Source organism: Sesamum indicum, linkage group LG3, assembly GCF_000512975.1.
Source record: "Sesamum indicum cultivar Zhongzhi No. 13 linkage group LG3, S_indicum_v1.0, whole genome shotgun sequence".
In the NCBI taxonomy this organism is placed as follows: domain Eukaryota; kingdom Viridiplantae; phylum Streptophyta; class Magnoliopsida; order Lamiales; family Pedaliaceae; genus Sesamum; species Sesamum indicum.
In genome coordinates, this window is record NC_026147.1 from 9,650,669 (window position 1) to 9,671,959 (window position 21,291).

A 21,291-nucleotide genomic window follows, 5' to 3' on the forward strand; every position below is an offset into this window, starting at 1 on the left:
GAATGGTTACAGATTGTTGAACAAAGGAAAACCAAGCCGAGACCAAAGGGTAGCAGGAGAGCACCAAAGTCGGCCGAGCAGAAGAGGAAGATTTCAGAGGCCATAGCTGCCAAATGGGCGGATCCTGTAAGACCTGTACTGCACACCTCGAATTTTTATTTTCTGTAATCAAAGACTCAAATTTCCTTCCAGATATTTGTCTGATGTAGAAATAAGTTGTCTTAAGTTTCCTTTCTATTCCTATTTTGTCTAAGTTTCCTTTTCCTCCCATAGGAATACCGGAATCGGGTTTGCTCAGCTCTAGCTAAATTTCATGGCATTGCGGAAGGGGCTGAAAGGAAACCCAGAAGGCGGCCAAGTGCTGATGGCCAGACTCAAAAAAGAAGTCTAAGAAAGAAGGATGAGACCAATGATCCTGCAAAGCATGAGACCAAGACTCGGGTTCAAAGCATTAGATCAAAGCGAAGGAGGACGCCTTCGTACAAGGATCCATTGGCAAGTACCAAGTTGGAGATGTTAAAAGACATAAGAGCACAGAGAACTGCTGCTATGAACAAAAAAAATGAAGCCATCACCAGGGCAAAGTAGGTTGCCATTTTACAGTTGATATTTTTCCTCATGTTTTAGTAGTTTTATTAATTATCTTCCAAATGATGCAATAATACGAAACTTGTAGGGCAGGAAAGAAAAAGAGAACCTAATTCTATCCACAAATTTCTTGTTTTCATCTTGATTGTTTGGTGGTTATTAACTGGATGAGTTATGACACTGATGTCTGGAAACTCACGGTGTATATTGCTGTGTGAAAATAACTGCAGGATGTTGATTGCTGAAGCTGAGAAGGCCGCGAAGGCACTTGAACTAGCTGCCAAGAAAAGCCCTCTTGCTCAGGCGTCACTAACGGAAAGCAGGATGCTAATAGCTGAAGCTATTCAGCTCATTGAATCCATAGAGCACGAGGACAGAATCTCTTCGGAAAATGAAGAGAATTCAACTGAACCAGCATCTCATCTCGAAGAAGATATAGATTCAGATAGTCAAGATTTGGAAGTCATCAAACATACAAAAGTAAATGGAGTTCACAGCTCATCAGCTCCTGTGATCGAAACCGGTGACTTAAGTTTCAACAAGTTCGTGTTGCCAGATATGGTGAATGGGAATTCTGTGAGTTCTTGTTCCAGTAATATACTCAAAACTGAGGAGAACCTCCATCAGACGAGCCCTAATGATCCGCTTTCACTGGATTTGGGTAGCATGGTGAAGCACTCCAACTTCACCAAGAATCTTGCTGACCATAAACAGAATGTCAATGGTAACTCTGAGCATACGCAGAAACCATCAGTAAATGGAGTAGAGTTCTACTCGGCGAATGCACAAGTACCGGAAAAACAAGTGAACATAACCAAGAAATGGGTCCGCGGGAGGCTGATCGAAGTTGCGGTTAAAGAAGCCTAGGCTTTTAGATTTAATGCATAGTCCTGCAGCCATCTAGCTATGTAGGAAGGATAGAGTATAAAATACCAACTTATATCGAAGTTTTGATTCCAGATGTAACCGACCATCAAATTAGTTCATAGACGCCCCAAATTGTTGATCTAACTTTAAATGACATCAAATTGAAAAGAATTTCCATCCGTTAACAGTAATTCTTAAGAGGCATAATAGAAATGAATGGCCAATCCTTCATTGTAATTCCCAAGTAAGTTCAAAGACCCAAGTCTGAAATTGCATTTCATTTGACAGTAAATTACACACAGATGGGGAAGATTATTCCTGCAGATTGCACTTGTCATAAAACTCCAGAAATTAGGTTTTTTACTTGGAGCAGACAATTTCGTCGACGTAGAGCACTTGCCAGTTGGTGAGGTGGGAATCCACACTATTTTCTATCTCCCTCCTCCGTATTTCCTTCTCCTCAACAGCTCGCTCAATCTCCGATTTCACTTCCTGCTTCTGCAAAGAGTTACTAAATCAGCCTGTTAAGTGCTCGAAATGATGAGAAAAATAATTAAAAAACAATTGGGGATTGGGAACTTACTGGGATAATATCAGGAAGTGGAAGCTTAGAACCATGCACAGCGGCGCGGTTGGCGCCTTTGGTCACCATCGAGCGGCGGCGGTGGTGGTTGTAGAGGAGGGAGACGGCTGCTCCGCCTTGCTTTTTAGGCAACATTTTGGTTTCCAATTGTGTCTTAGAATAGAAGAGCAGGAAAGTAGGGAGAGATTTGTGTAGTTGTGGGAGAAATAAGAAGCCTTAATGAGAATGAATGAACTCCCAACTCCAACTCACTCGACAACACTAGAGACATCTGGAATGCATGTAAAGAAGCTACGTGGCCTTTATGCTCCTTTCTTTTCATTTTGAAGGCCTTGCATTTTCTTTTAGATTTTTTAACAATTTTAAATATGGGCCGCCTAACCTGGGCCAGCCCAGTTAATGGGCCGTTTTCAGGCAGCTGGTCGCTTTCCACCGACGATCTCCTTCTCCGATCAAACAAGGATGAATGATGGAGTATTAGTTGTTTCTTGGATTTCACTCTCCTTCCTTCTCACTCTTACCCCCAATCCGAAATCAAATTCGCCTTTTATTATTTCTCATCTTTCACTCTCTCCAACAAAACCCCTCTCCCCCTTGCTGGTAAGTGTGTTACCGTGTCTGTGTTTTATCTCCATTCCCATTTCTTGATTGACTAGAAAAGCTCAAATGATGGAAAGAGAATCCTCAGACGAAGAGGAGGACCGGGAGAATCTGATTTCCCAAAATGCCAGGTCTAACGACGTCGTGAAGTCCCCCAATCACCGTCACCGCTCCGCTTTCCATATTGACGATGATTTCAGGAGCCGATTTTCGGGTGTCACTCGAAGATTCCATAAGAGGTATCTTATGGCGATATTTCTGCCCATGCTCATTTTAATACTCTATTTTACCACCGATTTTAGAAGCTTGTTCCAGATGCGCATTCCGACGATAAAAAATATCGGGGGTAATAATCCTCCTATTGATCGAATGCGTGAGTCGGAATTGCGGGCCTTGTATTTGCTTAGGCAGCAGGAACTTGAGCTGTTTAAGATGTGGAATTATACCACATTGGTGAATAAATCGAATTTTAGCTTGGTAAATAATAGCAATTTAGTAAATTTGACTTCTGCCAATAATAATGGGGTGGATATGCTTTCGTCTTCAATGTTGGAAGACCTAAAATCGCGGGTTTTTAGCCAGATTTCCTTGAATAAGCAAATTCAAGGGGTTCTATTGTCGTCGCATGAAAATGGAGGTTCTCTGGAATTGAATGAGAATTACACGGATGCGAGTTTTTCTGGTTGGAATGGATGCCGGAAGGTGGACCAGAGGTTGTCAGAGAGGAGAACGATGGAGTGGAAACCTAGATCAGACAAGTATTTATTTGCAATTTGTGTTTCGGGACAAATGTCGAATCATTTGATTTGTCTGGAGAAGCATATGTTTTTTGCGGCTTTGTTTAATCGGATTTTGGTGATACCGAGTTCAAAGGTGGATTATGAGTTCCATCGGGTGTTGGATATTGAGCACATTAATAAGTGCTTGGGGAGGAAAGTTGTGGCGACATTTGAGGAGTTTGCTGAGAGTAAGAAGAAACATTTGCACATCGACAAACTTATGTGTTATTTCTCATCACCCCAGCCATGTTATATGGATGATGAGCGTGTGAAAAAGTTGAAGGGGTTGGGGCTCTCTTTGGGTAAAATGGAGGCTGTCTGGAACGAGGATGTCAAGAAGCCAAACCAACGGACAGTCCCGGATGTGTTAGCAAAGTTTTCTTCAGATGATAATGTCATTGCAATTGGAGATGTATTCTTTGCTGATGTGGAGAGAGAGTGGGTGATGCAGCCAGGAGGTCCTATTGCCCACAAATGTAAGACACTAATTGAGCCAAGTCGGCTTATATTGCTCACTGCTCAACGTTTTATACAGACTTTCTTGGGAAAGGACTTTATAGCTCTTCATTTCCGACGCCACGGTTTCTTGAAATTCTGGTATTTCCTTCTCCTTGCGGTCTTGTTACATGTTCTGTGATTGTATGTAGCATCTAACAGAATTTTCTTAATGGTTTCCAGTAATGCCAAGCAACCAAGTTGCTTTTACCCTGTTCCTCAAGCTGCTGAGTGCATCAATCGAGTGCTGGAAAGAGCTAATACTCCAGTAATATATCTCTCTACTGATGCTGCAGAAAGTGAAACTGGTTTACTGCAGTCACTTCTGGTCTGGAATGGGAAGACTGTACCTCTTGTTCGAAGACCGGCTCGTAATTTTGCTGAAAAGTGGGATGCTTTATTATACAGACATGGACTTGACGGAGATTCTCAGGTGGGCTTACTTTTTTGTTTCCATCATTGCTGTTTCTGGTTTCACAACGAATGTCTTTATCATTTCGCAGCTGTGAATATGTTATGCATGACAAGAATTAATGAACTTAGCTCTTGATCCTGACTTCCCCAAATAACAAAAACACCTACTTAGATATTAAAAAAAACTGTATATCTTGGCGGTTTGTTGTATAGACATCTTATAAATGGTGTAGCCCCTTTATGGGTACAAGTCAGATCAGAGATCTTCAACTCTGAACAATTCTTGTGGAATGGAACACAAAGGCTTTGTTAGAAACTTAGCAAACATTTGGAATATTAGTTCCATTTAGTTTTGTGTATGAAATTTTGGTGCAACTTGCAATTGGATGAACTTATCTAACTCTGGGATTTTCACCATGAAGGTTGAAGCAATGCTGGATAAGACTGTTTGTGCTATGTCTTCTGTGTTTATTGGATCTTCTGGATCTACTTTCACAGAGGATATTTTGCGGCTGCGTAAGGACTGGGGATCTGCATCACTCTGTGATGAATACTTGTGCCAGGGCGAACTGCCAAATTTTACTGCAGAAGATGAGTGAGTTAGGATTTTATAGGACCTGTGCCCTTGGATTTCTTTGCTCCTTAAACTACTCAACTCTTTCGTGCTTCAATCATGCTGACAAGGATAACTGAAGGAGCTGAAACTGGTTGTGATCTGTCCTGGATTTTGCGACATAGACAGCCAAATCACTTATGTAAATGGGATTTTACCTGATCTTTCTTGATCTATGTGATGTATCATAAGAGCTTCAGCATGTAATGCTATTTGTTTTGTTGTATGTAATTCCCTCTCAAACTTGTTTAGTTGTATCTTGTTGTTGCATGTGGTTCTTTTGATAGTAGACTATCGCAACCTATGTACATCACAGATGATCAGCGACATATTGTTGTATTCTGAGAGCCATCCATTGATAGATATCTTGCCAACTTCATGATTTATTACATTCAAGTCATTCAACCATTGACTAGCCTTCTCAACATAAGCCACTTTTGCCTGTGCAGAATCTCATGCATATATTTGCTTTAACCTTTGAAACTTGTACTGATGGAATATCAGCCCCTGAGCATCTTTGAAACACAAGAAAGCCAGAAATTCTAGAAATATATAAGTTTTAATTGAGTTCTAAGGTGCGGCCATCCAGTGTCAATTCTCAGACCTGATTAAGCTGACTTATTACTACCATGATTGTTGCTTTTTACTCTACTGGTGGTACATGGCACACTTGATGTTTGTATAAAAATATTTGACAACAATAAACGATTAATGTTTTTGTCGACAAGTTGGTTGTTAATTATGGAATAGGGACTTTGGAAATATTAAAGTAATCAAAAAAGAAGTGAAAACAAATTGGAGTCGCACCCAACTTTTGCAATTTTACAGTCAACCTCCGTAGTATACACTGGCTAAACCTCGAACCGCGCCGCTCAACTTATAATATGTATACAATACAGTTTCCACTTATTTTTTCTCATTCACCTTAGCCCCATTCATAAAGGGATCAAGATTTGTTAAAACCCTTTTTGATTTTGTTTCTTGAATTTCAACTTCTAATCTCATTTTCCCCGAACCAAAGTTTCTCACTGCAAAGACCCACGGATTTCTTTGCCACAAATCAACGTGTTAGCATCTAAAGATGAGTGCTAAAGTTGTGGTTTTTCCAATCAGAGGAAGAAACTGGTGTTTCAGCAGATCAATTGACCCTTCAGTGCTCGCCCCTCAATCTTCCAACACTCCTTCCACGCTCAAAGACCTCTGTAGTAAAATATTTTCTTCTTCCCAGCACAGCAAAACGTCATCCGAGGACTCAAAAGTCGAGCTTGCGGTTGATTTCGTTGCGAACAAGGTCCCAGCTTTCATATGTGAACACCACCTTTTGCTTATTGCTACGCGATGTTGAGTATTATATTCAGCATTTGCTGTTTATATGGCTTGTCAGTGATTATGTGAAATGGATTCTGTTTAATGAGTAACTTGTCTCTGTATTGTACATGAATATGTATGGTTTCTATTGGTAATTGATGACTAATGCATGAAGGATGGGTTTCCATAGGGCTTGTGATTGACGAATTTGAGATGTATTCGGCTTGCATAGCTAGTTAGATAATAGAGATTGACGCATCACTATGTTATACTGATGCACGTACCCCCGTTTGTCTTTGAGCGGTGTATGAAAGCTAAGCCTTTAGTCCCCTAGGTAGATTGGGCTCAAGATCTTCTACCGGAGCTCTTGGGTCCGAACTTGGGCGGGTACACGTCTAGTTTAGAGAAAAAAAAAAAGGCTAACCCTTTATATCGTTTGCGCATGATTAATGTTGAATTGAGTTGGTCTTTGTCTGTGAGCAGAGACGTAGTTTGTCTAAATCTCACTTGAATATATACACTTTCTGTTGCTTTTTTGTTAAGTAGTGTATGCTTGTGAATGATTATTGAAAGCCTATATTTCTGGGGCCGATTAGTGCTTAATGAATTCCTAGATTTTGTATATATCCATGTAATTATTAGCTGGGAACATGTGTAGATGAATGGAGCTTGGAGTAATCTGGAGAAGGCGCCCCAAGGGACTTTCAAAAACAAAATTCATGGGTATATTTACATGAACACAGCTTCTTCTTGTTTTGTCTTTTTATTTGATACTTGATTTGTCTTTGTAAATTAATTGTATTATTGTTCAATCTGCAATTTGAGGAAAAGGAATAGAAAATGTGGTTGTTATTATATTTAGCATGTTAATCAATGATCTCTCATGTGTAGTTTGGGGTTGAAGCTGTTGTCACGTGTTAGGCCATCAGAAATCTTTTTCAGATCCATCCCGAAGGAGATTGATAGAGTGGATATTGTATATCCATCAAGGTAATCTCATCCCATCCTATGTGTGTTCTTGAACTTTCCTGGTTTATATCCCTTTATTTCTGATGGCAACCAGATTTTTTGGCAAAATGACGCATAGATTATAATTCAAAGATTATATCTACAGACCCAAATGTAATCCAACCATGCATAAGAGTACTGTTTGTCAATTTGCTAGATGAATTCAAAAGTTTTGGTCTATGGTAAAACAGCTGATGTAGGGGATTTTGCATGAAGCTTTCAGAAAAATCAGCTGTAAATCTCTGAGGAGAATGTTAAAACATGAAATCTTGCATGACCACCCTTTAATTAAAGAAAAGACTATTGTAATGTATGAGTATGTCCACTCTTTTTCTCATGTAAAGGAGCTGAACTTCAATGTGTTTCTTCAATGTCATTAAAATTTGAAATTCAAGACACAAAATCAATGGTTTTAACAATTCTGATCATCTAAGAATGTGCCTCTGGTGAACTGGAAAAGAACTCAAAACTTGAAGTATATATATTAGAAGTTATTACTGTAGAAATTTGGACTGTACAAGATTGAAAATGATATGTAGTATAGACATGTTTAATTTAATGGACATTGGTTCCTATAAATTTTGCTTTAATGTGTAACAGTTTGAATCCACGACTTGTCCGCCGAAGACTTCGACATATAGCATTCAGGTAACTTTGTTGATATCTTTTACAACCCTGATGGTTGGTTCTTTTTCTTTCTTACTTTCTTTTATTTTTCTTTTCTTTTTTTTGGGATTGCACTGTATATCAGCTTGTATTTTAGCTCTGTTGATCCGGCAATAATTCTTAGATACAACACTGAAATTATGCTGCTAGAACTATATGAATGGATTTGTGCATGGCCTTCCAAGTTTTCAATACTTATCTGATTTGGAGTGATTGTTACTGGAAATCAATCAATGTGGATCCCCCCCCTCCCCATCAGCATTTTGTTAAGGTGCAAGAAGAGGTAGATGCACAATGGTGCTTTGAGCTGTTGAATGACACTGATGTTCCCTAAACATGCTAAAATATTTGGATCAACGCCAAAATTTTGGATCATAAAATTTTTGTACTGCGGGCAAGTAATACTGTTAATTCATGGTCTAAGTGATGTTCTACAAGAAGACATTTGAGACATCATCATCTTTTGTAATCTTTTATTGCTCGTAACTTATTGATTCTTGTATTTACTACTGGAGAGGACTAAACACGTATGTGCTAGTGATATTTACTTATGTCGGAGAAAATGTAATACCATGCATGCTTACCAGGGGATCAATTATTCACAAGAAATACTTCTATGGTTCTGCTGTCTTGCTGCCTTTGACATCAGTTTTCATGGTATGTATCTGTATCTAAAAAGGAAATCGAGTTTCACTTGCACTCTATTTTCCTAGAGTGTAATGCATTCTCCTGTCTTCGTATATCGTCAATATACTTATCTCAACTTTTCAATTTACTAATTATTTGTGAAATCCTAATTGCAGTTTCTTCCTTTACCTAATATCCCATTCTTTTGGATCTTGTTCCGTACATACTCTCACTGGAGAGCCTCACAGGTGAGAATTTATTAAGATTATTATATCACTGCAACATTAGTAAACTGTCATGGCCTACATTGTTCCAGTCTGTTGAAAGATTTCATTGAACTTTCAAGGACCTCAAATTTGTTTTACTTGCTGTTCTTTTCAGGGAAGTGAGAAGCTTCTTCATTTAGTGAGTGATGCCTCTTCTCGCCCGGAACAGTCCATTGAGATGGCCAAAGATGGGAAGGTTTCTTCACCTAATTCTGATAAAGGCAGTGATCATTCCACTACTTCTCCACTAGTAAGGGTTTTCAACTTGTCACTAAATTTCCCCATTTGATCCCTTCGGCCTCCTGATATTCACATTTAAACTTCACATCATTCCATCTATTCGTACAACAAACACTAACTGCATATAAATAACTTTTCGAATAGGTTTTCCAACCCTCGGAGGAACTGCAAAAGCTTCTGCACTATAAAGATGGTGAGGATGGTCTGAGTGAGTGTGCAATATCGAAGATTTGCAAGATTTTCTATTTGAACTCTACGGACGTTGTCAAATACCGACATTCAATTTAGCCACACCGACATTCAATTTAGCCACACGTAGTTTTTCTGAATACCAAGTTGCTTTCCAATTTCATAGTTCGATTCTTTCATCCAGGAAATTTTGCTGGTTTATCCGTATTTCCTAGTTAGAATCAAATGGGATCTGTATATTTTCTAGAGCAAACAATAAATTTGCCCTCAAATTGACACAAGGTGGTGATTTGGCAGTTGAAGAAGTATGAATATAGCGACGTTCATTCTTAGTATAGCTTCACTCTCCGCTGTATTATATACTTTTGCTATATTCATATACTTTCTGATCACTGTCCCAAGTGGATGAAAACTTCTTTCCAAGAAAAAAAGTAAATCTTTTGTGCTAAACCTTCTTGGATTTAGGTTCGTAAGGTAAGCAATATAATTTTTTAAATTAACCCAAATAAGTTCTCTCTCCATATATCTATACCACTATGAAAGAAAATCTTTTATTTTATCAATTTTTGAAACTCAGATTTACATCTTAATTCATTTATTTGCTCCAAAAAATGAATTGGTTAGAATAGTAATTTTAATTTTTAGTCTCAATCCATATTTTCTTTCACTTTACTTTTTCATGTTTTTTTGCATCAAATTTAATATTTTTAAAACCCAAAGTTATAATTTATTTTTTCTAACCCTCGTTCTTTTTTTGCACAATCTTTTTCTTTTATAACCCCTCATACTATGTTTATTTTTTTTTTATCTTATACTATAATTTTTTTTATATACTCGTGAAAGATCGAGTGCGACGAGGACGAACTGTGATATTTAAGAAAAAATCACAAAACATTAAACTCATGGAGTCCATTCAATCCAGGTTGCAAGGTTTCTTGTCTCGGGCCGTAACTTTATTGGACTGACTAAAATCTTGTTTGGCCCATAGTTCATTTCGTTGGGTCTGTAGCCCGCTAAGTCACCTCGCGGTCGTGGTGTATATAGCAATTAGCCATTTCGCTGGGGAAATTCCATTTCTGTTCCCTTCTGTTCCGTGTGCTTCTGCTGCAAGAAAAGTTCCAAAAGAGGAAGAGAGGAAAATCAATTTCTACGAAGATGGCACCTGAACCTGAGGATGAGATCAAGGACGAGAAGAACCCTAGGCCCCTTGATGAAGACGATATTGCCCTCCTCAAAACCTATGTAATTCTTCTTTTTACCTTTACTGTGAACCCTAGTTGTGAGCTATTTTCGCTTGTATGATTATGTATGGGAAAGATAGAAATGTGGAGTTGAATCTCTAAACTGTTGCGTTGTCTTCCTAGGATGGTCACAGCCTGCGTTTTTCTTTTGTTTGAGGTAGAATTAGGATCCAGGATTTGAATAGTTGAAATTCTATCCATTTAGTTTAGTGAGAGTGGCTGAGGCTGATTATGGATAGTTGGTTTGAGGGCAAAAATGTTGTTTTAGTATAAATGTTCACTTTTATCATATCTTTTATTATTCTTTATGAACTTAGAAATCAGCCGAGTTTTGCTAAATATGGATCTGGAACTTGAAATTTATGTTTATTGTTTTTCTTTAGTTGACTAGTAAGTGTGGCTGTTAAAAATAAGATGCCAGCTTTTATTTAGTTCCCTTCTTGTATTTTTTTGAGATTGGTTTTTTTGCATGGGATTTGTTAATGTATTGGAGAAAAAGTGTTTGCCAATATAAAGAGTTGTACAATATGGTCAACATCCATGCAGCAAAACACATCCATTATAGGCGTTTGAGGCCTAGAGGGGATATAAAGTATTGTTTCTGATGAGATTCATGAAATTGTGCATACAGGGATTAGGACCGTATTCAACAAGCATAAAGAAAGTTGAGAAGGAAATCAAGGAGATGGCAAAGAAGATTAATGATTTATGTGGTATGTTAAGTGCCCCATTTTGTCTCATTATTATCAAGATACTTGTTTTTATCAGATCCTTTGTCTTAATTGTGATCTCATAATTGTTTTACTTACTTTTTGTGTTACTACTATAAACCTGGAATTTGGTTTCATTTTGTGCTGTCTTGAGATATCATTTAGTCTGGCCCGATAAATGAGTTTACACATAATGTTCTATATTTGTTTGGATCTGTCAATTCTCACTTCATGACAGGTATCAAGGAATCTGACACTGGTTTAGCAGCACCAAGTCAATGGGATCTTGTATCTGATAAGCAAATGATGCAGGAGGAACAACCTCTTCAGGTAGTATTCTATAGATTCTGAATCTATTTTTTGCCCTCTTATTTGTATATCTGGTGATACAACCTGTTTCTGTGAGTTAGGTTGCACGATGTACGAAGATCATTAATCCAAACACAGAGGATGCAAAGTATGTTATAAATGTTAAGCAAATTGCCAAGGTATGTTAGCTACCCTTTCTTCTTAACAGCTTGCCTGGAATTTTGTTTCTCTTCATAGCTCGACTCAGCAAAAAGAGAACATAGTTTTATCAAGTGACCCCCCCCCCCCCCCCCCTCCCCAATGCTATGTAGATAATATCTACTCTTTAGATTTTTATATCAGTGTGTGATCTGCAGTTATATTTTATATTATTTTAACATTGTGTTTTTGTGGTGGTTAACTGTTATTACTTGTGCATTCTATTGTTGCAGTTTGTTGTTGGATTAGGCGATAAAGTTTCACCTACTGATATTGAAGAAGGCATGCGTGTTGGGTAAGCTTTTCTTGTTTGGTGTATGATCAACCAAGCAACTCTTTTGTGTTTGCCACAGGAGAACCTTTGAACTTAATATTACAGGCTTGAGCTTCTCATTCTTGATAATATGAAGTTTGACACATTGTTCTTATTGCAGTGTGGACAGGAATAAATATCAAATTCAGATTCCTTTGCCTCCAAAAATTGATCCAAGTGTTACAATGATGACAGTTGAGGAAAAGCCAGATGTTACCTATAATGATGTTGGAGGATGTAAGGAGCAGATTGAAAAAATGCGAGAGGTGTGTTGTCATTTCTTTCTTTACGAATCTGATGAGGCAGTCTAATACTCAAACTGGAAATTTATTTGATTTGCGCATTTCTATTATGGATATGCATAGGTTGTTGAGCTGCCTATGCTTCATCCTGAGAAATTTGTGAAGCTGGGAATCGATCCTCCAAAGGGTGTTCTGTGTTATGGTCCTCCTGGTACTGGCAAAACTCTGCTAGCCAGAGCTGTGGCTAATCGAACTGATGCATGTTTTATTCGTGTTATTGGGAGTGAACTTGTGCAGAAATATGTAGGTGAGGGAGCTCGCATGGTTCGTGAACTATTTCAGGTTTGACTTACACTTTCCACTTTTCGTTGCATATGTGGCTATTTTAACTTAGAATCTGTTTTATATAATTCTTCTCTGTTCCCTGTGGCAGATGGCTCGCTCTAAAAAAGCTTGCATTGTATTTTTTGATGAAGTAGATGCCATTGGAGGTGCACGGTTTGATGATGGTGTGGGTGGAGACAATGAAGTTCAGCGCACCATGCTTGAAATTGTGAATCAGCTTGATGGATTTGATGCTCGTGGAAACATAAAAGTTCTAATGGCGACCAATAGGTTTGCCTTATATTCATATTATCTCTCTGAAAGTCTTTTGGCATGATTGATGGTAGCACTAGCACCAGTGTTCCATGTTTCTAGAAGTCTCTTTTATTATCATTGGACCGCTTTTAATTGGCTTCCTTAGTCTATGTTAGTTATTCATGCTGAATAACATTGGTAGCGGTTGTCAAATTGTGCTTGCTTAATTGATTGACATTTTCTACTTGTAGACCTGATACCCTTGATCCAGCATTGTTACGTCCTGGACGACTAGATCGTAAAGTGGAATTTGGACTGCCAGATCTAGAAAGTAGGACTCAAATATTCAAGATTCATACACGCACAATGAATTGCGAGAGGGACATCCGGTTTGAACTTCTCGCTCGGCTTTGCCCAAATTCTACGGGTAAAGATTTAGCTGTTTTGCATGTTAATTAGACCCTGGAATGCTGCATGAAGTTTCAGTATTTCTCCTTAACTGTTCCAGCCCCCTGCAAAGTTGATTTGCTTTGGCATGAATATGTAGTAATGGCCAATCATCATGATACAAATGTTGGAAGAAAGTTTTACCAACTCAGAGAAGTCATGATTTCCATGGTGTAGCATAGCATGCCATTTACAGTAGTAGTTTGCTTCTTCAGATATCATCTCTCATATCTTCGGGAGCCATCATGATATTTGTTTTGTTTTGCTAAATTCAGGAGCCGACATAAGAAGTGTGTGCACAGAAGCTGGCATGTATGCCATCAGAGCAAGAAGGAAGACTGTTACTGAGAAAGATTTTCTAGATGCTGTCAACAAAGTGATTAAAGGCTATCAGAAGTTCAGTGCAACACCAAAATATATGGTTTATAATTGATTCCCGTTTCTCATTCAATTTTCAGTATGGCGTCGTATGGGAGCCCAGAGTCACCGGACCCTCCATTGGTATTCTCTCTGACAACTATACTAGAAGGAGAAGTTCTCTTTTAGCTTGGCTGCTAACTGAGAACTGTACCCAGTGGCTATCTCTGGCTGTAGTGACATTTATTTCATTTGGAAGTTCTCAGCAATGTTGAGTTGTGACTCATTTTGTACTGGATTTTCCTTGAATTCATAATGATTAATTGATGAAAATGAAAATGAATTTATTGGGGCACCTTACCTCGTATTAGAAGCAGCTGTTTAGAGCATAATTGGTGAGGGCGTTAAAAGCCATTGACTGTGTTCTCCTGTAGTGACTTCCTCGGTGATACTTTCCTCTTGATTATAAAATCTGATGTTCCCGAACAGTTAGTGTGTTTTATTGTAGTTATCCACTTCTGTTCTCGACTTGGATATCCTTGCAAACAGTTTTAGAGATCATTAACAAGAAATTCTGAAAGAGGCAAAATAGGTTTTATTGCAGGGGACAGATCGAAGGGTCACTCGCAAGAAATTCTGACACGGACAAATAGGTTTTGTTGCAGTCTTTCAAAGGTGGTTACAGCTTCTCATAACAAGGACATGAAAGACAAGTCGAAGGAAAAAAAGAAAAAATCATCAGAGCACTCCACCGAGTCCCAAGAATGAACAAATTTTATGACCTACACTTTACTATAATACAACACAGTTGAGTGTATGTAAATGATTGGCACAATGGCGGCGTTGGAAAGGTAAAAGTTAATACAAACTGATCAACTTTACTTTCTAGCACTGTCTAGCGCAGTGTCCAGATAGTCCAGAGGAACCGCAGTGACCTATGGAGTATAGTCCTCACCATCTGCACTTTCCGCCCGAGAGGCTTCATTTCCAAAAGTCCTCTTGCTCATGTTTGCTCGTTGCACCAAGCGAACCAACGCCTGAACCACTTCCGACATTGGGGGCCTGAACTCTGGCTCCGGCTGATCATAACAGTAATTATTTACATTTAGCATTGGTAATAAACTGCCAGAGGTCATGGAGTTTGGTTGAGTGTTAAGATAACAGCAGGTACCTGGACACACAGAGCAATTACGTCTGCAAAACGTGAAAGTGATTTGACAGGATAAAGCCCTTTCAGAGCCGGATCGACCATCTTAGAGAGAGCGTCAATATCGTGGAGCTGAGGTGTTGCCCATCGAACTAAGGATTGCTCGGATCTTGGCCTTGAGCTGTGCCAGACAAGAAGACAAAGAACTCAGCGAAGCTGATTTACATCATTTATGTTTCATGTTTCTTAGATGGATTTAAGCATACCTATCGAATGGTTTTCTCCCTGTAAGAAGTTCTAACATGACAACCCCAAAGCTGTATAGATCACTCTTAATAGTATATTGACCAGACATGGCAACCTCAGGTGCACTGTATCCAGATGCCTGACAATAGTGAAATGAAGTTGAACCATTACTTTTGAAGAAGACCGTTTCATCTTTTAATATGTCCCGATTAAATGCAACTTACATGAAAACAAATAGAAGATTAAGCATGTTATATTGCACCAAAGATAGCTAATAATCTTAAGACGCTATGATAAAGAGTGCAACAAAAGCGGAAAATAGCTACCTGATCTGGCTCACGAACAAGGTTTGCTAACCCACAATCAGAAAGGTGAGGATTGAGCTCCATGTCAAGTAGAATGTTTGCTGATTTGAAATTTTTATGAATAACGGAGGGTGAACAAACTTCATGTAGGTACCTGCAAAGTCACAGGCAAATTGCTTGCTAAAATACAACGAAAGGGGGAAAAAAAAATCAAAGACCAAGATCCAAGGATATCAGAATAGCAGGTGTATTCAGCAATATGGAATTATTTAGTTAATGGCAACCAATCCATCAAGTAAATTTTTAAAACATATGAGCATACTCTAGTGCTCTTGCAGTCCCCAATGCAATCTTGACACGGCTGTTCCATGTTAAAGGCTTGCTATATTCATCAGAGAGATGCAGAAAGTCGTGTAGCGATCCATTTCTATGGAACTCATAAACAAGCAAGTGTTGTCCGTGCTCAGAACAATACCCAACCAGTTCAGTTATATTAGGGTGATGCAAGCTGGAAATCTCCGAGACGATGTCAAGAAATTCTTCAGAATTGGACAGAACTGATGAATTTATTTTCTTCACAGCAAGAATCTGTGTAGCCAAGGATGCAAGACAGTTAAGTAAACAGTTAAACTAATGACATTGAACAAGTCATGTTCTTATCAGCAAATATAGCCCATAAAGTGATGGAAAACAAACTTCAACATAAGCTGTCGAACTCATGTAGTAGATTTATGTTATAACACATCATTACCTGTCCATCATCCGTTTGAGCCTGGTAAACACGTCCAATAGATCCCTCTCCCATAAGATTGTCAACATTGAAACTATCAGTGGCTATCTGTAAGTCTGCTACAGAATACGATTTAGCATTTATAGGAGCTGTATTCACTTTTTTGGGTGGAACAATCGGCTTTGCTGAGACGTCATCTTCATCAAATGATTTATGACGATCAGCTGGAGGAGGCCTCAGGTTTATCATGGCAGGAGTTTCAAAAGCTTTTGTGCTGGTTGTGGATGAAGTTTGAATAGGTTTAACCTCTACATTGAAAACAAAAGATGTGGCACAAATTATTCCAAGTGGCGCATAGTTTCTATATATGAAGATAAACACTGACAAGTACCTTGGACTTCTTGTGAAGCCAGAGGAGCAAAAGGCTGATTGTCAAGCTTCTCGATGTCTGTGGCCGGCTTTCTGGATCGTTTCTTGACAATGAAGAATGCTGCTATAGCTCCAACAACCAATACTGATATAACTATTCCAGCTACAGCACCACCACCGATACCCGATTTGCTTCCTCCATTTCCACTTCCTCCATCATTGGATGAACCACCACCACCTCCAGATCTGTGGTTTCGGTTGGGCCGGGTGGCTGGAGGAGTGCCAGGTGGAGGTGGAGGTGCAGGTCCAGAATTGAATGAATTACCACTAGTTCTGTTGAATGAAGCACAAAGGGCAAGTATTAATATTTGTTCAAAGAGAATATTGCAAATAGAAATTATGATAAACTATGAAATGCTTACTTCAGGTTTATGCCTTTCAATTGTTCAGGGATCCATCCAGTAAAATGGTTGTTTTCAACGTTCCTGAAAATGCGAAACATATATTATCAGTACTGCACCACCTTCACTCTAGTTGATCTCTTCAAAACATAAAACTAGTCTACATGTAGAGCGTATGTGAGGGTAGCTAATCTTGAATGAAACTCACAGATTTTGAAGCGGAAGATTAGCAAGGACATCAAGGCTTCCAGTAAACTGATTGTTTTGCAAATACCTGCATAAGTAAGCTTGTTATTGAGCATGCAAAGAGTATATCAAATATAAGACGATTTACTCCACTTACATATCGTTTATATTCGTCAATGACTGGAAACTTTGAGGGAGATTATCTGTCAATGAATTGAAAGAGAAATCCCTGAAGAATGAATACAAATTAGCTGGCATAAAGCTGAGAGAGGAAAAGATAAAACATGAAAGATCATTTCCTTAACACACAGCACAAAATACAGATAATTTAGGAGCCTCAAGATTTTCTAGAACCAAAATGGAATATGAATTGTCGGATGAGGAGATTGCCCTTACAATGTGGAGAGAGACGTAAGCGAGTTAAACTGGACATTCACTTGGCCCTGTATTTGATTGTGACTTACGTTGCTGCCATTGAAAGTATATTATCAGAATGAAGTATCTCAATATTTCTCATACTCATTTTCTTGGGGCAGGGAGTTTCAAGTTTAAGGCATTACTGACAGGTATCTTAGAGAAGTCATCAATGATATGGAATAGGGAAGGCCACCATTGAAGCCATTGCCAGCAAGGTTACTGCATCATGAGAGACAGTGAGATTAGATAGGAACACAAAAATTCAACAAGAACAATCACACTAGAATGAAACTTACAGTCTTTGAACATTTGGAGGAAGTTGAAAAGGAATCTGGTTTCCAAGATTGTTGTTGCTTATATCGCTGCAAAACGCCATAAGAGGATATCATCAACAAATTCAGAATTCCGGTTGTTCGGAGAAGTAATTGGAATAAGATTTTTTAGCACTTGAGAAACTTGAAAATTCATTTGTCTTACAAAGTCGTTACAGATGTCAATCTATCAAGCTGGTATCCCATATTCCCAGTCAGTCCTAATCCTGGTATCTTTCTGAGAAAATCATGCAAACATTGACATCAGAATCTTGATAACAATTAAATACTGCGGAGATCGAGAAAAATTGAAGGGCTAATATGATATTACATTTCCGTAACTTTTGAGCCCGAGCAGGAAACTCCTTTCCAAGATTCGCCACAAGGATCACCACCATTTGGCTTCCAATTGGTAAGCAGTGGTGGCGAATTCAAACTGGTGTACATGATATTGAGAGTGGAAGCTGTATATTCCAGTAGCTATAGTCAACTTACAGATCATTTTAATCTATTAACAAGCATATTATCTTCACACTAGCATGACCTTGTATTGGTAAAGTAAAATTTCAATAAATTCAATATTGATCAATTGAGGAGCAGAAATTCACATGCTTCTCTTTTTTTCTTAACCAGAAAGGATGGATTGACAACATACATTTCACGGTAGTAGTTACCAAAAGGTAGTGTGTAATTATTCATGATCAATAATGAGTCATTGATACTGAGATCTCCAAATAACTTTATTGCACAACAGGATTCTCATGTTTCAAGATTACCATCCAAAAACTTCACATTATCATTTTCAATTAATTGGTCTTTTAAAGGAATTATTTGCCATGTTGCCACCATTATTGGCTGATTTAAAGCTTATTACGATGACGTAAAAAACTAGCAACCAGACTGGGAATTATTACTCTAAATTACAGATGTATTAACCCAGACTCACCAAATATAAGCAAGATCGAGAATCTAGCTTCTTCAAATACAAAACGAAAATAAAGGCCATTCAAAAGAATGCATGAGAAACCACAGGATCTCCCTCATTTTTTAGGTAATACCTTAATGAAAATCATCCATAAGTTCTTCATAAAAATGTGCAGATAACTCTTATCTCTAGACCAAAGTTTCAGACATCAATTTGTGACTACCCAAAATTGAATAAAACGAAACTCAACAATGTTACAAGAAGTGAAAATTCAAAAACAGAACAGCTCAACACCGAAACAACAACAATTTACTTCTAGTGGAGTCATCTAAACTAAATAAAGACTTCATCTTGATCATCTAGAGCTAATATTGCAACCCTACTCCAACCCACCTCATCTAGTTCTTACTTTCCTGTTTCAGCACAAATAAAGACAAGAAATTTAACCCCAAACTAGCACATATCATCAAATCCAGCACAAACCAAAGTGCCATTCCAAGAATCCATAGCCCATCAACACATCCAGTACTCCAACACACACACATACACTCATCCATCAATACAATCATAGACATGCATACATAATCTAAGTAATGACAATAAAAAGGTATACTAAAGTGAAGTGCTGACCATCAGTTGGATCTGTGTCTGCATTAGTAGAGCTCGGAATGCCAATGAGCAGCGCCACCACCATCACCACAACCATCCCCATCTCCATCTCCCTCATCTCCCTCATCTCTCTCTCTCTCTCTCTCTCTCTCTCTCTCTCTCTCTCTCTCTCTCTCTCTCTATATTTAACCAAACTCTTACAAACAAGAAAAAGAAAAACCCAAAAAAGCCCAGAACAGAAAAAAGGCTTTCTCTTTCTCAATCAATCCTCACAGACAACCCCTTTCCTCAACTCCTTTTATTTCTTTATGGATTTTTTTTTCCCTCAATGAAATGATAAACAATAAGAATTTGAAGAATTATATATTTTGCACACTTTCTGCGTACCCATTCTCTCAAAAGCTGGCAGGCACGATCTGCTAGAAGAATCCAAAGCCACAGAATTCTTCTCTCTCTTTCATTCCTACATGTCTTGATATATGTACACACACACACACACAAAAACAGAGTAATATATATTTATTTATTTATTGGAAATAGTGACAGCAGTAAGTAAGTGCTCTCAGTTAAATTTTTATGCCCACTGTGAATCTTTTCTTGAAAATATATTAAAGAATGAAATCAAGAACGCGTCTTTTGAATTATTTCCTTTTTTTCAGCAATTATGTTCATTATTTCAACAATGATGATTGACAAGAATGTCCAAGGTAAAATTATTGTAAAGCTAGAGTGAATGAGATGTAGCTTTCACACCATGATTATTACAACACCCTAAACTATTATTGTTTTTCTGTTATTTTTTTGGTACATAATAATGTATACGTTTTTTTGTTCTTACTCTATACTTCTTTTCCGTTATAGAAGAGAAAAAGTCACGAGAATCACATATACGACAGCCCTTTTTTGACTTGGGAAAGCTACTCTTTTTATGCTCATCTTGTTATACACCAATTCTGCATTTATTATTGGAGAAAAATTGCTTCAATGTCTCATAAATTAATTTAAACATCTCACCAAATTTGTTCAAATTTCTTTTTACGTTTTTAGTATTTTTTTTATTCAAAGAGTAAAATGGAAGGACGCGTGTATTAAAAACAAATTAAAGACTTTTCCGATGAAAATTTTAATTTTTATTTCAAGAGCACACAGGTAAATTAAATAATATTCCTTAGAAAATTAAGTCAATCTGGAAAAATGGATTTTCCTAATAAGGTATTCTTATGATCTACTAAATTGCCAAGATTTAAAAACTATGTTACTATGTAGTGTGGAAGCATTTTTCAAGATTTACATAATCATAGAGGAAATATTATCATACCAAGGAAAGTCTTATGGTAATGGCAATTTAGGTAATGATACATGTAATCTTGTCTTTTTTCTTACAATATGGTGTGATGGATGAGAAACAAGCAGCATCCAACTGTTTTATTTAACCCAATTTCTGTTAAGTAGGGTCACATCAAACCAGTTGTATTTCATTTTCTTCCATCCTTTTACTGCACTTCTTTTTCCTTGCTAATAACTTGGTAACTACTCATGCTCCTCTTCTCCTTGTCATTTTTCATTAATAAAAACAATATGGAGAAATGGGTCTTCCACATACAGAGTTTTATGTTACAAAAAATATATTAATTAAAAGAATGGTACTATGAGAAATCTAGGAAGAAGGGCTTTAAAATGATAAAATTAATCATTATGGGTCTAAAAATTTCCATGCAAGACAGAGATCCACATACTTTGTTATTTGAGTTGGGTTGCAGTCTATCCGACTCCATTTGAGATTTAAGATCATGACATATGAATCCATATAAGTACATATTTTGGGGGCCAAGTACACTTTTTTAAGAGAGTGTTGTACTTATTGTCCTTTGATCTTACACTCAACTAATTTAAGCATTGAAAGATTTAAATTGAGAACCTTCCAACACGTTTAACGTACATACGTTCGCTTTTCTTAAATCCCAAATACTTATTCGAATTGAACTGCTTGTTTGCGATTCCTAACT

At 37.8% G+C, this 21,291-nt stretch overlaps 5 protein-coding genes across 5 annotated transcripts; 4 read left to right on the top strand and 1 right to left on the bottom strand.

Moving 5' to 3' along the window:
* On the top strand, positions 7-1,574 carry LOC105157888 (the record flags this gene model as incomplete). Its single annotated transcript, XM_011074404.2, has 3 exons — positions 7-126; positions 274-584; positions 819-1,574. Coding segments are annotated over 3 exons (1,068 nt in total), but the record flags the coding sequence as incomplete, so codon positions are not given.
* On the top strand, positions 2,436-5,340 carry LOC105157890. Its single transcript, XM_011074406.2, has 3 exons — positions 2,436-4,014; positions 4,096-4,345; positions 4,749-5,340. Exons 1-3 carry the CDS (start codon positions 2,705-2,707, stop codon positions 4,923-4,925), a joined length of 1,737 nt encoding a protein of 578 aa, XP_011072708.1. The 5' UTR covers positions 2,436-2,704; the 3' UTR covers positions 4,926-5,340.
* LOC105157891 lies at positions 5,760-9,578 on the top strand. The gene is made up of 8 exons (XM_011074407.2): positions 5,760-6,230; positions 6,906-6,970; positions 7,139-7,237; positions 7,856-7,903; positions 8,509-8,578; positions 8,725-8,796; positions 8,930-9,064; positions 9,199-9,578. Exons 1-8 carry the CDS (start codon positions 6,021-6,023, stop codon positions 9,340-9,342), a joined length of 843 nt encoding a protein of 280 aa, XP_011072709.1. The 5' UTR covers positions 5,760-6,020; the 3' UTR covers positions 9,343-9,578.
* Positions 10,399-13,994, top strand: LOC105157892 (26S protease regulatory subunit 7A). Its single transcript, XM_011074408.2, has 10 exons — positions 10,399-10,485; positions 11,116-11,197; positions 11,433-11,524; positions 11,605-11,682; positions 11,935-11,996; positions 12,136-12,280; positions 12,380-12,598; positions 12,690-12,871; positions 13,087-13,262; positions 13,558-13,994. Exons 1-10 carry the CDS (start codon positions 10,399-10,401, stop codon positions 13,713-13,715), a joined length of 1,281 nt encoding a protein of 426 aa, XP_011072710.1. The 3' UTR covers positions 13,716-13,994.
* On the bottom strand, positions 14,277-19,747 carry LOC105157893 (protein STRUBBELIG-RECEPTOR FAMILY 7). Its single transcript, XM_011074409.2, has 16 exons — positions 19,307-19,747; positions 18,083-18,215; positions 17,918-17,989; positions 17,737-17,802; positions 17,588-17,659; positions 17,420-17,491; positions 17,181-17,252; positions 17,046-17,111; positions 16,859-16,921; positions 16,459-16,769; positions 16,089-16,375; positions 15,660-15,925; positions 15,359-15,491; positions 15,053-15,171; positions 14,811-14,967; positions 14,277-14,718 (listed from the first exon to the last, which is right to left on the bottom strand). The coding sequence occupies exons 1-16, from the start codon at positions 19,410-19,412 to the stop codon at positions 14,575-14,577; spliced, it is 2,139 nt and encodes a 712-aa protein (XP_011072711.1). The 5' UTR covers positions 19,413-19,747; the 3' UTR covers positions 14,277-14,574.

Coding starts and splice junctions, on each gene's coding strand:
- LOC105157890 (XM_011074406.2), top strand. CDS start 2,705: ATGATGGAAAGAGAATCCTCAGACGAAGAGGAGGACCGGGAGAATCTG. Junction 4,015..4,095: donor CACGGTTTCTTGAAATTCTG/GTATTTCCTTCT, acceptor AATGGTTTCCAG/TAATGCCAAGCAACCAAGTT. Junction 4,346..4,748: donor GACTTGACGGAGATTCTCAG/GTGGGCTTACTT, acceptor TTCACCATGAAG/GTTGAAGCAATGCTGGATAA.
- LOC105157891 (XM_011074407.2), top strand. CDS start 6,021: ATGAGTGCTAAAGTTGTGGTTTTTCCAATCAGAGGAAGAAACTGGTGT. Junction 6,231..6,905: donor TTGATTTCGTTGCGAACAAG/GTCCCAGCTTTC, acceptor GAACATGTGTAG/ATGAATGGAGCTTGGAGTAA. Junction 7,904..8,508: donor CTTCGACATATAGCATTCAG/GTAACTTTGTTG, acceptor CATGCTTACCAG/GGGATCAATTATTCACAAGA.
- LOC105157892 (XM_011074408.2), top strand. CDS start 10,399: ATGGCACCTGAACCTGAGGATGAGATCAAGGACGAGAAGAACCCTAGG. Junction 11,198..11,432: donor GAAGATTAATGATTTATGTG/GTATGTTAAGTG, acceptor ACTTCATGACAG/GTATCAAGGAATCTGACACT. Junction 11,683..11,934: donor ATGTTAAGCAAATTGCCAAG/GTATGTTAGCTA, acceptor CTATTGTTGCAG/TTTGTTGTTGGATTAGGCGA.
- LOC105157893 (XM_011074409.2), bottom strand. CDS start 19,412: ATGAGGGAGATGAGGGAGATGGAGATGGGGATGGTTGTGGTGATGGTG. Junction 17,660..17,736: donor CCTCCAAATGTTCAAAGACT/GTAAGTTTCATT, acceptor CTCATGATGCAG/TAACCTTGCTGGCAATGGCT. Junction 17,492..17,587: donor ATGACTTCTCTAAGATACCT/GTCAGTAATGCC, acceptor TTTCAATGGCAG/CAACGTAAGTCACAATCAAA.